The 18016-nt window shown below is 37.6% G+C and overlaps 1 protein-coding gene across 1 annotated transcript in view; it reads left to right on the top strand.

Annotated features, from left to right (window-relative positions):
• Positions 1-18016, top strand: part of FARSB (phenylalanyl-tRNA synthetase, beta subunit) — a 32835-nt gene continuing 14819 nt past the window's right edge. Inside the window, exons 1-15 of the mRNA XM_010001655.1 lie at positions 1-4; positions 341-396; positions 1547-1701; positions 2268-2340; positions 2806-2921; positions 3347-3497; positions 4673-4781; positions 5851-5921; positions 7575-7636; positions 7723-7774; positions 9306-9367; positions 9768-9975; positions 10399-10479; positions 12022-12114; positions 14140-14257. Coding sequence (XP_009999957.1) covers positions 1-4; positions 341-396; positions 1547-1701; positions 2268-2340; positions 2806-2921; positions 3347-3497; positions 4673-4781; positions 5851-5921; positions 7575-7636; positions 7723-7774; positions 9306-9367; positions 9768-9975; positions 10399-10479; positions 12022-12114; positions 14140-14257 — 1411 coding nt within the window. The remainder of the gene's footprint in view (positions 5-340; positions 397-1546; positions 1702-2267; positions 2341-2805; positions 2922-3346; positions 3498-4672; positions 4782-5850; positions 5922-7574; positions 7637-7722; positions 7775-9305; positions 9368-9767; positions 9976-10398; positions 10480-12021; positions 12115-14139; positions 14258-18016) is intronic.

Genomic DNA, 18016 nt, shown 5'->3' with positions numbered 1-18016 from the left:
ATGGGTGCACATCCCCGTTTCCAGGCCAGGGTTGTGTTACTCACATTGTGCAGGTGATGCAACCTCTGAATGACGAGCTGACTGAAAAAGCAGCTGTTGGCTGGAGCTGTCCAGCTACTCCTTTCTGTTCCCAGTATCTGCTAAGGCTGGGGTTACTCTGACAAACGGAAGAAATTGCTACTCAGGTGCAGATATCAGCAAAGTTCTTGAAGTTACTTATGCCCTTTTCACAATAGCATTTGTTATCTTGTTGGAAAACATTCAAAGCAAACACAGAACACCCCCACTTTAAAAGTTTGATGTCTGCTTATTAACCAAAATTCACCTTCTTTCTTCACAGCTGATGAAGAAGTTGATGAGCTTTGTTTTGAGTTTGGTTTGGAGCTTGATGAAATTGTAAGTGATGTTTTTATTTGTTACTTTTTCAGTACTGGCAGTGTTTGTATGTGGTAAGAGTTTACACTGTATTATTTCCAGGATATTTCCTGGTACAATGCTGACCAATTCCCTCTAGCATGCACCCAGAAAATGTCTAGGCACAGTTTTGGAAGATACCATGCCTCAGGTATCTTGTTCACACCCATAAAGCAGTGTGAACAAGACTTGAAGGTCTCCTTGGCCTCTACAGTCTTTTAGCAGTAGTGCAGCAGGCTTTTCATCCTGAAACATCCTCATCTCTGTACCACAGAGCAGAATATGTGAGATGCACCTTTAGGTTCTTGTTATAAAACACTGTTATATTAGACTGTATTAACAGAGATGTTCTGAATTTGACAAGAAAAACAGACATACAGGAATTACTGTCCTGGAAGCAGGAGACCCCAAGATGGCACATTGCTATACTTCATGGAGGTCAGCAGTCTGTTTAGATCTTCATTCTCCCCTTTTATTTAACAGCATAAATTTGGCCATAGACCTTGTATTGAACATCTTTGACAAGATATGTTTGGCTTTGGTTGGTATGCATCATTCTTCTGTGCAATAGCCACAAAAATGTATTTATCCTGGACATTGAAGTTGTAACTAATTTAAAGTTTTGATTGACATTCTGTACCTGTGAAAACTCCCTGGCTCTGTTAACTGTATGTGTGTAAATCTTCAAATAGACATGTTCTGATTTTGCTTTTTAATCTGAATTAATTCATTTTTCAGTGATGTTTATCAAAAGATACCTGAATATTGTATGTTGTGCATTATTTCAGACTGGGCTTGAGAGGACAAGTCATTTGCTGATCGGTTGACAAAAATAAGGTCCAGTTCTGCACTGGGATCTGCTATTCTGGGGACTCTTGCTTCTATAGTGTTGTTTTTTTTTAATTCAAACTCTAATAGTGGATTTTTCTTTTGGTATATTGCATTACAATCTGAATCTGAGAAAGGTTTAGATTTTAATGCCATTTCTGTTATTTGATGTGTCCCTTTGCTATGTAAATCCAAATTACTCTTTACACTTTTAATGAATACAGTATTTCTTGTTATCTCACTATAATACTCCTGTCAGTGTTAAGATACTTCAGGTTAAAAACACATTTTTGCTTAATTCCAGACATCCGAGAAAGACATTATAAGTAAAGAAAAAGGTGAAGAAAAGGCAAAGGGTGCATCTGATACTGTTCTCTATAAAATTGATGTTCCTGCCAACCGTTATGACCTTCTTTGCCTGGAAGGGTTGGTCCGAGGGCTGCAGGTCTTTAAAGAAAGGTAATGCAGAGCTGTGAGATTTTGGTGTGCTTTGTTATTTGTTTACATACAAGCCCATTTCTGGTCAGTTAAAAAAACAAACAAACTGCAACTTGCCATTTGCTTGAATTTTGAGCATGATCTCACATGCAGATCAGATTCATCAGATACTCCTCTGGAGAGGATCTATTTTATGTAGCCTTTTTTAAAGGCTAGACTAAATAATGTTACTGGGTTTTGGATCTATTCTAAAAATGTTTCAACTGCTGTTCCCATTTGAGACTTTTCGTCTGTAAAGAACTCCTGCAGAGTAACTTCCATGTGCTCCTCTGTAATAAATACCAACACAAATCATATATTTCACACTTCTGCTGTGAGTTTATCTTCTTGAGCCCTTCCTTTCTCATTCAGTGATCTGTTTACCATCCTGTAGAAAACAAGTTTGAAACACAGTTAGCTAATTTATTTGCCAATAAATGTTATTAATGAAGTGTTTTACAGATACTTGTTACTACATTTGTAATGTTTCCTGCATGTTGGGAACTTTCTGTCTTTCAGTTACAGACTCTTTTTTGGTTTTATTCTAGGATAAATCTCCCTAAGTATGAAAAGATAATACCAGCTCAGGGTGAAGGTCAGAAGTTGATTATCACTGCACAGGTAAAACTGTTTACTACACCTTAGTGAATTTATTGAGAATTTCAGAATGAGCAAGATAGACAGGAACGATCAGCACCAATTTTATAAGAGCAGTGAGACTGTAAATCCTATTTGTAGAACAAGAGCTGAAGAAATATCTTTATTCATTGTGATTTATTTTTAGGGAAGGAACAACAGACAAGTTGTTTTGGGTGAGCCCTGTATCAGATCAAAGCAACGTTTCAGATGCTAATAGTGCACTGACCTCCCTGGCCATTACACACTGTATTGCAGACCTTGCCTCTGCCAGATCTGGACTGGGTTTTTGAGGCTTTTTCCCTTTGGGAATCTGATGTCTTTCCGTGAAATTTCCTTTGGGTTACTACTTTACAAAAAGAGGATTTTACAAAGTGCACACTTAGTCAGTTTTCATTTTGTTAATTCTGTATTCTTGAAAGCTACAATGTTTGGGTTTGTAAATTGCAGACTGTCCAGGTCCGTCCTCATGCTGTAGCTGCAGTTCTTCGGAATATCACCTTTACCAAGGAACGCTATGATAGTTTCATTGACCTCCAAGAAAAACTACACCAAAATATCTGCAGGTTAGTTCCTGAAGTAGTGTGTAGTGTCTCCCTGTATGATTTGATCACATGTTAAGGCTGCACATCTCTGTTCTAGAGAGGCACTACATTCATATTCAGGCAAAGGAGGTCTTTCATAGCAGCTCTCTTGAGCTCACTCTCTCCACATTTCCTTGCCTGTTTCTGCCTGTTGTCAATAAGATGTTAGAGCTCCTACAACAGTTAAGGAAGAAGCATTTTCCAAGTCCCATTGGATTTGCCTTTGACTGTTACTGTGTTGTCAACATTCATTAAAATGTTTTAGTGAAAATAATTTCTAGGCTTCTTAAAATTGCCCTTCAGCTTTTTCACTTGAGTCTTTGAATACACAGAAATACAGAGAATCTTGGGATTATTTCAAAGGAGCTCCAAATATTACTAGTAATTATTTTGCCTTCTTTCTCTAGGAGAAGAGCATTAGTAGCAATAGGTACCCATGACTTGGACACCATCTCTGGACCATTTACTTATGCAGCTAAAGCACCTTCTGAAATCAAATTCAAGCCCTTGAATCAATCTCAGGAGTACACAGCTTCACAAATCATGGATCTGTATAGAGTAAGTGGAATTTTTCAGATTTGTTGGGCTAAATGCAGGAAGATAAAATTCCAAGGCTTAAAGTCTCATATCCTTGTTATTAGGAGTTGTTCTTACAAATAAAACACAGTTATCTTCTGTAGCTTCAGTCAGTGAACATTCCTAATTTTGCTTATCCATGAGAATTGCATAATACTTTTATTGTCCATGAAAAAATACCGTAGTGTTCTGTGGCTAAGCTTAATGCTTAGAATAGTGAGTTTGATATTAACCTTCTCATTTATCCACATGAAAACTGCTTTTCATCATGCTCTTAATAACACTGTAAAAGGGACCTATATTTATCTATCTATACTGGTAAGACACTCAGTGTAAAAGCTGAGTAAAGCTTGATATGAATAATACCAGATTTTGAAATGTTATTTGAATTTAGCCAATTTACTTGGGGAAAATGTTGAATTATTTACCCCCAGTGTAGATGTGTAAAAGGCTCAAGTTAAGTCTGACACTGCTCGTGGCTCAGCATCCTCATGAAACCAGGTCCCGCTAGGAAAAGATTCTGTCAGGTCTGATTTTCTGATTTTTATGTGGACCACTTTAAATGTCAGCATTTGACTCCATGATCCACCATCATGACAATATACAGCTTTGCTGGAACACATGTTCTGGTCATAGATAAGAATTTCTCAAATGTCTTTGACTATCAAAGATGACTAAGAGAGCTAGGAAACAAGGGGTATCAGAGAGGTAAATAAGATTTTTGGTACAGCATGTGTAATTGGAACAGATGTATATTTTGAATCAAATTGAAGCAGAAGTGTGTCAATATTCATCAATTTATAATTAGAAGTGGTGTGCTAATTTTTATCACTTCTAGGGAAAGTTAATATAAACTAAGGATTTGTGCCCTTGGTTTTGGCAATGAAAGGTCTGCTGTGGGGAACAAGGGCATTGTTTGGGTGGCATGGCCTATGCACCCGTGAGAGAATCCTTAAAGAAATAATTTTCACTGTTTCTGAAGAAAAACAAAAATCAGTTCTCTCATTTCAGTTGCTTCTGAGAGCAAACAGCTTTTGCTAGTGAAGGACCTAGCTCTTAAACCCAGTTTCTCCCTCTTTCAAAATTCCCATTAATCTCAGCAAGGGAGCGTGGCAGGATGAACTGGTGTGAAATGGGGTTGTGCTTTGTTTCCCCAGACTGACAGTCACTTGCGGCAGTACTTGCACCTGATTGAAAACAAGCCACTTTATCCTGTTATTTATGACAGCAATGGTGTTGTTCTCTCCATGCCACCAATCATCAATGGTAAGATCACTTATGCCAGTTTATACTGTTGCTATTTTGTGTGTGAGTGAGGGTGTCAAAGAGAAACTGATGTGTAATACTGATTATTACTCTGTTTTCTTAAAATTGTTTCACATTTAATTTTATAGTCTTCTTTCTTTCTTTCAGTTTAAATGCAGTCAAATTTTTTGCTCTCCCAAGTTGCTACTGTTCCCCATTTGTCATCAAGAGGATGTCAAAGTCCCACTGCAAACCCCTCTGTTTAGCTTCTAGATTTCAGTGGTCTAAGCTCAATAAAGGTTCCTTATGATAGCACCTTTTGCTCTGAACTGCCTGTGGTGTGCTAACAGAACCACACTTCTGTAAGGAATCCATTGCTGAGGGACTTGGCAGCCAAGTTGCAAGAGGGACACTTCAGATCTTGCCCCAAGTGCATTTTCTACCTTAGTTCTTCCAGATGAGAAACAGTTTTGAGTGCCTCAATCACCCCTCATGGCTCCAAGTACAGGCACAAAGCAACTTCATGCCTAAAAGGAACCATACTAGGACCTGACTTATTAATGTAGACAAACCCTGAGCAGACAGCGTCAAGAGACCTTCGTTATTCACAGAAGTAGCTATGGATGGTCATCAGTCTAAATCACTGTTTAAAAAACACCTCATAGATTCCTGTTCACGGCTGCTTTCTTAGGCACATCAAAGGCAAATGTGTGACTGAAGGCAGGAGAGGCGAGGTGCTCTGGCGGTGCAAAAGCGCTGTGCCACCAGCAGATGGCCCGTGTCTGCTGGTTTGCTTCTTCAGCTGAGTGCTGAAATACCTACTTAATGGTCTGTGTCTTTCAGTGGGAAGCACACCTGGTCAGTAACCCTGGCCTGTCTTTTTCCCTCCTTTTTAATTTATAAATTTGAAAAATAAAGAGAGCTGCTATTATGGTGAGAATTGTGAATGCTGGCACAGTACACATAGCAGCTTTTGTACTCCACGTAAGATCACAGTGATCTTTCTGTATCACAGAAGAAGTCAGTATCAGTGTAATTGCAAGAAAAGTAGTAACATTTCTTAACATCTTTTTGTCTTTACATGTTTTAGGAGATCACACAAAAATAAGTTTAAAAACCAGAAATGTGTTCATTGAATGTACAGGCACAGATATTACAAAGGTAAATTCATCTCTTACTTTTGATATGCTGTAATATCGTTGTTTTCTCCTTGGGTAACAGGGCTTCAATAAAAAGACCTACAATAGCCAGGCATTTACTTTATGGAGCAAACCTCCCATTTCAAAAGGGCAGGATAGGTCATGGGACTGTGCAGAATTCCTTCAACATGGTTTTAGGCTTGCTCTGCAGACAGTGTTGTGTTTTCATTGGGTTTTGTTTTTACTGTGTCTTTACGTTGACACTAAGTATTCAGTTTTTACATGAAAGTCATTTAAGCAAATTGGGGGGTGTTCTTGAACACTTTTTTCTAAATCTGAACAGTTTTGAAAAGAGTAAAATCACTAAGACTTTTTGCCTACTTTGCTGGAATACTCTTTGTAAAGAATAATTTTGTCTCCTACTTAAAATTTGGGCTGAGAGAGGGAAGATGACACTTTTTTCTTAGCTATCTTTTTCAAGCAGGGATGCTGTGCAACTAATTTTGAAATTTAAGTCTTTCCATATGCAAATTCTGTGCTGAAGCATGAAAACCTAGCAGTTAAAATTGTCCTTAAATCTAGGTTGTGCATTCATTGATAGTTTCCCTAAAATGTGTATTTTTACACTGAAGACTAAAAACACTTGTAGCTTACCCTACTACTCAGCAATATGTTAACAACATAAATAAATCTGCACACTGGAGAGTGGCTTCTAAGCAAATTAATAAGTAACTGCTTCTTGCTACTGCTTGCCTTGATAGTAAAAATTAAAATACATTGTTCTGTTTACATGAATGAAATTGCAGTGCGAGGCATCAAAAATACCCCTTGTAGTTTGAGAATCATAGAGTAATAGAATGGTTTGGGTTGGAAGGGATCTTAAAGATCATTTAATTCCAAACCCCCTGCATGGGCAGGGACACCTCCCACTAGATCAGGTTGCTCAGAGCCCCATCCAGTCTGGTTTTGAACACTTGCAGTGATGGGGCTTCACAGCTTCCCTGGGCAAGCTGTTACAGTGTCTCACCACTCTCACACTAAAGAATTCCCTCCTAATGTCTAACCTAAATCTCCCCTCTTGCCAAGTTTTTTCCTCTCACTACAAGCCCTTGTAAAAAGTCCCTCCCCATCTTTCCTGCAGCCCCTTCAGGCACTGGAAGGCTGCTATGAGGTCCCCTCAGAGCCTTCTCCTCCAACTCTCTCAGCCTGTCCTCATAGGAGATGTGATCTGAATCTCATTTTTAGGTTCAGTTCTACTATTCTCTTAAAATATTAACTGTAAACCAAAAGATTTTCTAGATAAGGTTATTTGAGAATATATTTCTAAACAAGACACAGATCTTCAGTCCCTACCTTCTCACTTGGAACTTCTGTGAAATAACTAATTAGACAAGAGGTTGGGAAGGCCCAGTTCCAACTGGTAAAGACCCTGTGAATCTTCAGAACAGAGTTTAATAAAGATATAAAAATGTTTCAGAACCCTAAAACCCAAATATTTCAAGTTTTTACATAAAAGTCTTTGCAGAAGGAAAAAGTTTTTTAAAATTCAGTGTAGTATTCTAGTCTGCTAGGGTTTTGCTTGTTAAGTTATTAAATGGAATAGAATTTAAAGGGTGTAAGACTTCAACACAAGTAGATGACAGATTTCAATGTGATCATTATCTTTATTTTGTAGGCAAAAATTGTTCTTGATATTCTAGTCACCATGTTTAGTGAATATTGTGAGAAGCCATTCACGTGAGTATAAATCTCCAATCAGAGAGATACTACATGTGGGCCATGGCTTAAAACAATTTTTACTCCTGTTTCTCTGTCTCTCTCAGTGTTGAAGCAGCAGAAGTGGTTTATCCTAATGGGAAGACCCACATTTATCCGGTAAGCATAGTGAAATGATTTCTCAGTATCCCTGGGGAAAGGAGTTTATTCACACAAAGTCTAGTAAGAGCAATATTGCCCTCTTTTTCTGCAGAGGCAACATACACAGGTTCTGAGGTGGTGTGTAAAAGCTCACCTTAGTATTATCTATGTATTACTGAGTCAAAGCCTTCTCTAGCACTACAAAAAACTCCAGCTTCCCCTTAACTAGGAAACTTTCTGAATTTCTACTTATTTGTGCTAAGGTTAAATATACAGCCTCACTGAAATAGCCTGCTGCTCCAAACGCAGTGTAGGTTTTAAAGTGGTAACCACTATTATGGCTCAGAGTTGGTGTGATAGGAACTTTTTCAGGAACAAGTAAAGATTGCAATCAAAAGTCATAATCATGTCTAAAGCCTTTAAAACCTGCATGTTCCAAATGAGGAAAAATAAATGCAGGAAGAGGTCCTTCAGGCTTAAGCCAGTGGACAACTGAAATCAGCCTCAGCATAACTTCCTTATCAGATCTGGAAGCTTTAATGCCCTTCAGTTAAATGACCTTGTAACACTGGATTTTTCAGTCTTTCACTGTATAGACTCCAACTATGTAGAGGTCTATAAGAGAGGATGTTGAACTCAAGTGCAGGTTTGCCTGCCTCCAGAGTCCCAGCAGGCCTCTCTGCAGTAACCGAGTCTTGCTTTTTTGTTCCCTTAATAAGTATAAAGGAAACAATTCTTCCTGTTTCCTGAAAGTAACTGAAGGCAGAGACTTGGTTGAGTTAATAAAATCAGGTGTATCAAACAAGTACAAACTGTTGAGAGGGAAAGCAACTTAATTTTACTGAGTTTTCCTAGTAGTATTTTAGCTTTTTCTTATAGCAATGTCATTTTTAATCAATAGAGGGAAGAATTCTGAAGGAGTTATCCAACAACAGAGAAATGTGTACAGTAAAAAAAGTAGCTTCCCTAGAGAAAATAGAGAAGGAAATCCCCTAAGTTTTAGATAAGGTTTTTAAGGATTTGTATATCTACAAGTTTAGAAACACCGAAGTATAAAAACATACAAAATAATTGTCTTGAATATGTTGCAAACTTTAAGTAAAATACCAGTAGGTATTTCTGTGCCAATACGCAAATAGGTTTTCTTTCCTTTTCCTCCTAAAATTCATTTGATCTGTAACAGACCATGAGATCTCATGCATGACCATTCACTGCTCTAGGGCTTTAACTGGTGACAGGATGAACTGGTGACTAGAACCTTTCAGAAACTCTATTGCTTGCATATATCAGAAACTTCACTAATAGGGATTTCACACTGCATTCAACCTTATTGTTAACAGAGAACAGCTTTGCATCACATGCTGTAATATTTTCTGAATAATTATGTTAAAATATTAAGTTTAGCCTAATATTCCATACTTGTTTTCTGTGGATGTTACTGTAGTATCATAATTAGAAGAAGCTAGATTACTAAGATGTCAGAAATTAATCCTCCTAGGTAGAGATGGCAGGCATTGTGTAGACTGAAGAGCTTTGTTTTTCTCTTTAGGAGCTGGCTTACCGAAAAGAGAAGGTGAAACCTGAACTCATTAACAAGAAGTTGGGAATCAGGTGTGTTACTGCAAATGAAAATGTAGTTTTTACTTATAAACATTAATCACGAAGAAGATACTAGGAAACATTGAGTATTGTGGTTTTTTTAAAAGTTCACACGTGATTTAATTTATCAGAAATTGTCTTGGGTAGTTAGGTCAACTCTGTAAGATTCTTCCCATTTTCAAGGATACAGAATGATTCTTTATGGCCTCACACTACTGTTACGAAGTAAAGAGAAATTGCCATCTTTAGAGTCAGAATCTGAGCTGGTTCTGATGGAGTGCAAAGTCTTTGTACAGTCCATAAAACACTTGGGGATTCTTCAGGCTACAAGGCAATGCAGCAAAAACACATTACTTTAAAAAGCCAGTCAAGTGCAAGATCCATAAATGACTGCTCTCTTGTTTTGTTTCAGTGAAACTCCATCAAGCCTTGCAAAGCTGCTGACTAGGATGTGTTTGAAGTCAGAAGTCATAGGGAATGGGAACAATATAGAGATTGAAATCCCTCCCACCAGAGCGGACGTTATCCATGCGTGTGATATCATAGAAGATGCAGCAATAGCTTATGGTTATAACAACATTCAGATGACTGTTCCAAAAGTGTACACCATAGCTAATCAAGTAAGATTGCCCCTTCAAATAAACGTTCTGTTGTCAGTAAATGACTAGTGCATGCCAGAAGGGCTTTGGGGAAAACAGAACCTAGGCATTAAATATTTTGACATGCTTTGCTTTGAGAAGTATTTACCGTGGGTAGGATACAAAACAGATGCCCCGCTGATGTGAATAAACCTAAGACCAGTGGTTCCTTGTACTTGAAAAAAGATTGGGTTTAAGTAAGGAGCCCGTATTAAATCTCTAATTGGGAGATTCATTTCCTCAGGCCAATCTAAAGGCAGCTGGCTGATGCTTTCAAAACTTTTAAGCACACAAGCACAGTACCTCCCTAATGAATTCACTGTAACGTAACAGGCGGAATCACCTCAGGAAAGAATAGAAACGTGGTTTTAGATGGAAGTTGAAAACTGTTTTGTTTCTTTTTAGCTCCCCATCAATAAGCTCACAGAACTTCTGAGACCGGACTTGGCAGCTGCTGGATTCACTGAAGCACTCACTTTTGCCCTGGTATATTGTATTGATTCAATACTTTTTGTAGCTGTGTGTTGGAACAGTGAGACAGCCAAAACTGCAGAGGAAGGTCTGAGGATACATTGTTATATGAATGTACCAGTATTATCTGTTACTGTTTTGGCAGGTCGTTGTTTGCTAGCACTTTGGATTCATAGTATAATATTTTGTGAGAAATTGAATGAGCCACTGGTAATATGAAATGTTTGTCTTTTTGCTGTGTCACCAACACTTTCATTAAAACACTACTGTGAGGCCTATGACTATGACAAATACAATTTATGCTACAACATTCTGTAGCCCAGTGTTATGTGACAAACGCTGCTTATGCATTTGGGCCTGCAATCAGTTTCTTGGTTTGACCCCCAAATTATACTCGTACACAATAAAATTGCTTTCTCTGAGGAGCTCCAGTTTAGCCAAAATGCATTTAGTTAAATCACAGTAACATACCATAGTTTAGATACACATCTGAAAACTGTTTAACACAGCTTTCTCCCCCCAAGGTCAGCATTCATTTAAGACTTTCTTTTTTTGTATTCAATAATCCGCCTGTTCAGATGGTATCATTTTCTTCACATTTGGTCTATCAACACACTTTTCAGAGCACTGCCAGTGCAAAGGGAACACTTCTGGAAGACTGCACTGTATTAGCAAATCCTCAATTACATGCCTGGTCTGCCATTGGCTTCTCCAATACATTAATAAAGCTATAAATTCTGGAAATCTGCAGTGTGGATCTTATCGGTAGCATCTGTTGCTGTATGTGCACAGACATCATTTGAGCCTGATAAAGTGCATCTGTATTGCTTTACTGACCAGCTTAACACTACACCTTGAGAATAAGGGCTTTGAAAAGTCTCCAACTAAAAAAAAAATAATTAAAACAACAACGATGAACCATGAGAAGTTTATGCAGCTCTGAAAACGGGAGGTGTGGCCATGTAACTTTTTTCATAGATTGCACTTTACTTTCTGTAAGTAGCCCCCACGAAACTGTTTTCTTTGTGAGAAAGCTCAGGTACCGTTCCCTTTACAAGTGCTATTTTCAGAAGAAAACACTTGACCCACTGCAAGTCAGGGAGCAGAATCTGAGCCTGTTTTAAAAACAGACAACAGCAATCCATGACAGAAGCCTAAGTAAACACTTGGCCTTTTTTTTTTTTGTAAAATAGTATTTTCAGAAGAAAACACTTGACCCACTGCAAGTCAGGGAGCAGAATCTGAGCCTGTTTTAAAAACAGACAACAGCAATCCATGACAGAAAGCCTAAAGAAACCTTGGCCTTTTTTTTTTTTCTGTAAACTAGTTTTATTTGGGTTAGTGTTTAATGTTTGTAGATAAACCAGTTTGCCTGCTTAATCTTAAGACTGGGGCTTAGTTTTTGTTATTAGTGGGTGTTACAGATGAGAACATACATTATGGAGCTTCAGAGCAAGTGCTACAATTGCATTGTTCATTCTTGATAGAAAATTTCATTACTGGCTTACTGTCTACTTTAACAACTTGACCTTGGTGGATTTTTTGTCTTCCTCCCAGTGTTCTCAAGAAGACATTGCAGACAAACTTGGCATGGATATCTCTGCAACAAAAGCAGTGCGCATAGGAAACCCCAAAACTGCAGAATTTCAGGTGAGATAATTTAGGTCAAATTCTGAGAGCAACGTTATCACAGATTCTATACTTAAGTAGGAAAAAAAAGGGGACCAACAGGAAATAAAATTTTTAAACTACAGAGCTACTTTTCCTGCGTTAAAGAGGATGTGCATATTTATGAGCTAAACTTCTGGAGTAATTTTCTGTTACTCCTTCACTGAGGAACACCTTGTTTGGTGTGAAATACTATTAGCTTTTCAGTAACATAAAACACCATGCTCTGTATGACAACATGTGGCAAAATTGGGCTGTCTTGTTACAGAAAATCCCAGGTGACTGATTAACATTGAGAAAAACCATTCAATATATATAGAACTACTAAACCTGGCACTCTCCAAACTTCCTGAGCTCCAGATAGGAAATGTTTTTTTAAAAACTATTAACCCTTGTATATAAATCTGTATTACTCTTTAATATTTTGCTACCCATTTCTAGATATTCGAGCTTTGCTAGAGCAGAGGGTGAGAGCTTAAGTATGGTGTTCTCAGCAATTCTGACAAAAACTAAGTGTACCCATGGTTTTTGTATTTCTTTTCAGAAGTTGTTGTGATTTTGTTTTTTACAAAGATGCTTTCTGTAATTTATAGGGAAGGTGAACACTCTTCAGAATGGTTTAGAAAAGTTTCAGCAGTCTGTGGGTATTAATGTTTTATGATTTGTTTGTTTTCTTTCCCCTCAAGATCTTACTCAGTAAATCTGATTTCTTCAAGTATCTAAAATACCATTCTAGGTCTTACCACTAAGGCTAAAACCAGTCTGCCAATGCCCCGAGACTCAGGAACAGAATTTTTGGGTACCTTCATGTGTTTTCTGGTCCATTTGGTACCTGTTCCTAAACATCCTTTGGCACAGTGATCACAGCTGAGGACTCTAGAGTGTCCCACAGACAGACAATTCTGAGCATGAACAGAAAGAGCAAAAGCAGCAGCCTCTAGCCAGGTACAATTCTAGGTTGCTGTTCTTCAAATACTGAAGGCCTTTTCAGTAGCAGTGCTGCTAAACAGTTATTTTATTGGCTGAACATTCCTTGTGGCCAAAATAGCCTCAATCTTTTAAAAACCTGTAGGCTTCCGTGAGAAGTCAGAAGGATTGCTGTGTGAGGCACTATATAAACTTTCAGCTTTAGATGTTGGCTGTGATGGAATTCTCAGAATGGCTTTTCCCCCATTCCCTACCCTCTGCCAGCAAGTCAAGGGCAGGAAAATGCCAGGAACCCTTTTCTGGCTGAGTGCACAGCTGCAACTCTACATTGGTTAGGAAAAAGTTGAATAAAGAGACAGAAATGCTTTATGGTAAGAAGTCCCTGTGGCTGAGCACATGGTAACTTTTTACCTGCAGTCAAGCATCAGTCACTCCCATCCCTTTGATGGTGAAATCAGAATTTTCCAGTTAAAAAAAAATAAAATATGGCACAGTTCTAAGGATGCATTTGAATGGATAACACAGAAAATGGGTGAATGTATCTGTAAGAACAGTGAAATGGTTGCTTCTCACTTCATTCTTTTCATACATTTTCTGTGTACATACATTTTCAGTTTGTTCACTATTGCAATCTGAATACTCCTGGCTTCTGTTGCTTAGGTTCTTCCTATGTCATTGAATCCTACTAAGTATCAAGACAGTATTTCAGATAGCACTCAATATTTCCAGAATGACTCTCAGAATTTACCCTTTGCACAACTGAGATATATTGGAATTTTTTTGCACTTGTTTCTCTACTATTTTTCTGCCCTGCCTTTAAGCATCTGTGAAATGATACCTAGTCTTAAGATCACATAGATGCTCTTTCAGAATACACAGTGTAAAGAACAAGTAAAGAAGGTACATTTTCCATTTTAATAATTCTAAAGCAAAGATCCTTAAACATAAGAGATAACTGCAGTATTTGCACCTAACTACTTTTAAACTTTTGTTACAAATGAGCAAAACAAAAACTTAAGAAAAGTACTATTAGCTATTTGGGAAGGCATTTGACTTGCAGCATCCATGTTTGTCCTGCAGGTGGCACGTACAACCCTCCTTCCTGGGCTGCTGAAAACTATTGCTGCTAACCGGAAGATGCCCTTGCCTCTCAAACTCTTCGAGATTTCAGATATTGTAGTAAAAGATCCTAATACAGGTAAGAGAAGGTTCCTCAAAGTCTGTGATAATGGAAACAGGTTTACATACCAGATGGCAAAACTAAGTAACTTTGTATTTCTTTAAATATGTAATAATTGTTACATATTATGTATTTATGTACATAGCACATGGGTTAGGGTTGGCATAACAGGCTAGAGATATGGTTCCATCTTAGTTGTTCTCAAAACTGCAAGTAAGTACATTGCAAATATTTTTAGGCATCTAAATATCCCCTAAAAATCTGTCAGAATATTGCAAGACTGTGAGGATAAATGCAAGACACTTCAGCTTCAAAAAAGAACCTTCTCTAAGCTGCTTATGTTGATGCACTCATTTTTACTTGCTCTTAATCCAGTGCTGCTTTGTATCATTATCAGGGATGTAACTTATGGGAGAAACTTCCTACTGGGAATGTTTTCAGGTGGCATAAATCTTGGGAAGTAGTACCTGTCAAAGGCATGCTGCTAGTACAATGCCAGAGCTCCAGCCTCACAGTGCTGTGCCAACTGAAAAGCTGCGTGTCTCAAGCCTGGGAACTGCAGGTTGTATTTGCAGACAGATTCCATTCTGAAGAGCTGTAACTCAGAGGAAAATTTAAGGGCCAGGATGTCTAATGAATCTCTTTTCCATCATCTTTAAACAGGATTCCTTGCACTAGTTCTCCAAAATTATCTTCTGTAAAACTTGACAACCAATATGAAGAATTAGATTGGTAGCACAGATACGGGGTGAAGAATGGAGCAAGTCTGTATCTAAAAATGTGTACATAAATAAAAAGCTCAACAGTATAAAATTTCCCCTCTCATCTATAAAAAGATTTTCCTTATCTTTCCACTTTATACAACTATGCTAAGAAAGCATGGCTGCCTGTGAATTGTTATGTAACCTTAACTGCTTTACATGAACAGCTGAAGCATCTAGTTCACTCTTCAGAACCTTCAGTGAAATGCTTCCTGTGTTTTGGAGCCTCTTTGCTCTGATTTCACTGGATAGTATGAAAATTTCCAATTATATTTTTTTTCTGGAAAAAATGTATCTAAGTAAAATGAACTGTAAAAATAGATTTCTAAATGTTAAAATTTGTCTAAAATGTACCAATTAATTTCTTTCTGTATGGTATGTTAGGGTACAAGGAGTGCACAAGCTACAACTTTTGAGGGGAAATGTATGCACACTGAGTTACAACTTTGCATTTAGTTTTGCTTCTCAGTGAAGAAGGCTGACATTACTTTAAATTCAACAGCTTAAGTTAGACTGTTGCTTCATGATCTGGTTTTGGATTTTAGTGGTTGTGTTTAAGGTATCTGGGATCTGCAAAACAAAGGTTTATATAAACAAAATGGCAAGTAAATTGCTTTGCTGATGAAGTTAATTTGTAGATTACTTTTATAAAGAAAAAAAGGCCTTGCCAAGCAAAATAAGCAGTTTTAGCAAACCATGTAGACTTTTTTTATTAAATACAGACAGTTTACTGGTGCAACTCTTTCCTTGTTGAGCATGCAATTAGCTAGAACGCAAAAAATGTGGTACAGATGGCAGAAAAGCCTGAGTATTCTTCAGAACCAAGAGTGAGACTATTTATCTTGGACTAAGGAGTGTGTTTATTCTGGCTTCATAAAATTTGCAAGTTAAATTGTTACTTTTATTTCGTGGGTGTTAATTATAGTTCTTGAAGGCTTCCATTTATGTCAGTGGCTGCTTAACAGTTTTATAAAGGCTCATTTTGTAGCGTACTTCATTTTTATGGGAGTCATTGCAACAGATAAAAGATACAGACTTCTGAGGCGGCAGTTTTGTACCCTGTGCTTTTGGGCAGCCCTCTCATGTGTTGAGCACTTGCAGCCTGAACAGGATCTGAGATTATTCTAAACAACACTGAAAACAACTACTGTCTTCCCCAAATATACTTCCAAAATTAAACTTGCTTAATAAATAGCTTGGAAGGGGAGGGGAGCAAGATATAACTGGTAACTCTGCAAACACTGAAAATAAGAGGTTGTCCTCTCACATATGGAATGAGACTTCCTGCAGAAGGCTTATGTCATCAGACTGACTAATTTAATTGTATTATTTCATGATTTTGGCATGCAGAATTTCCAATTAATAATTTAAAAAGTATGGGTCAAAAAAGTACTGACATTAACTGTATTTGAAATGGCATCTTGTAGCCATTCATGTGTGAATGAACGTAGCTCTTTTAAACACACTGGTTTTTAATAAAATACCTTCATACACAGAACTCATGCTTGCCAAGGTGAACTGAACATACTCCTCTTCAGACATACATGGCAGAAAGGTTTGACATACTAAATTAGCAAAATGTGTGCCAGATTTAATGTAACTAAATGGAACCAAATCTGACCAGAACTGTTTCTTCTCAAGACAGGAGGAAATGTGCTGATTTTGAGTATGCTACACAGCATTTGTGTGCTTAACTTGTAACACTAGATACTCATTTCTGGTAGGAGAGTTACACTAGTTCAGCATATAAATCATCACTTTACACCACCAGTCCTAACAGAGAATTCCCTTTCTCTCCCTTACCACAATGAAATAAATTAATCTGTTAGAAAGTCTCCTCTAACGAGCAATCTTGGACAATCTGGCAGGCTCCTGGTAGCACACATTTAGCACAATTTACATCATTTGTTAGTACAGCTGCTGCCATATTTTGAACCATTTTTCCAAACTGTCTGGAAGTGTCACTTATATGGAGAAAATAGTTTGGGATTTTTGCGAGGCTGAGAGACAAGTCTAAATGAGCAGGTGCCCCCTTTCAGATCACCAAGTCATTTTTCTGAAGCATCTCTAATCTGGAAGGCAGCAGCATACAACACTGCTTTATCTTCCTCTCTGCTCTTTTGGCTCACATATTCCTAACCAGCTGCCCATCATATTTGAATTGTTTTCAGCAGCATCCCCAGGAAGTGCTTTGAAGTCTTAGAAATACATACATATACAGACACACACAAAATTTAGCTTGACATACTTGGCAGGCACATTTAAAAAAAAACAAAAAAACAACAAACTGTTTCATGGCATGACACAAGAGATCTCATAAGTGAGTTATAAAGAACTGAAGCTTTTCTAACATCTGCCAGCTTTTGCCTACAGTTCCTAATACTTCCTTTTTTTCTTCCTATCACTGGTAGTGAATGAACTTCTTGTGTTGTAATGAAACTCTGTAACGGAATAAGTTTTATAACACACCTTTTTTGAATGCTAGGAAATGCATCCTTTCCTTTACCAAGGATTTCTACAATTGAAAGCATGAGGTATAAAATAAAATTGCTGAGTATGTTTATTTCTGATGCTTTAGTTAAGAATAGTGATCTGAAGACACCATCGACTACCTGGTAATAATGAAAGTAAAAGTCAGATATTTGTCACAAATTCTGCTAGCATCACAACTCTCAGAAAAAGGAAATTAAACTACTGAAGGTCCAGCCCAAAGATCATTCTGTCTTAGGGAAGAAGAAAACATTTTTCTTCTTTTCTGTCGCTTAATACAACATGAAAATGAATTACCCACCAATCATGACTCTGGTACTGACTGGTATCTTAGTAGAGCTGGGAAGCAGAGATACATATGATGGAACTGAACAGCCAGTGTGATCAGACCAGAAATCAGATCTTGTGTTTATTGATATTTTCTCTGTAGCCTTTACTTTTCTGTGTTGACATTTTAACTTCTCCAGCATTATATAACACTGAAAATTATTATAATGATAGGAAAAAGCTCCTGAGTGATAAAACG

This window comes from Chaetura pelagica, unplaced genomic scaffold (assembly GCF_000747805.2).
Source record: "Chaetura pelagica isolate M959 unplaced genomic scaffold, ChaPel_1.0 scaffold207, whole genome shotgun sequence".
Lineage (NCBI taxonomy): Eukaryota > Metazoa > Chordata > Aves > Apodiformes > Apodidae > Chaetura > Chaetura pelagica.
The sequence above is the reverse complement of the archived record's forward strand: the minus strand, read 5'-3'. Positions and strand labels throughout refer to the sequence as shown.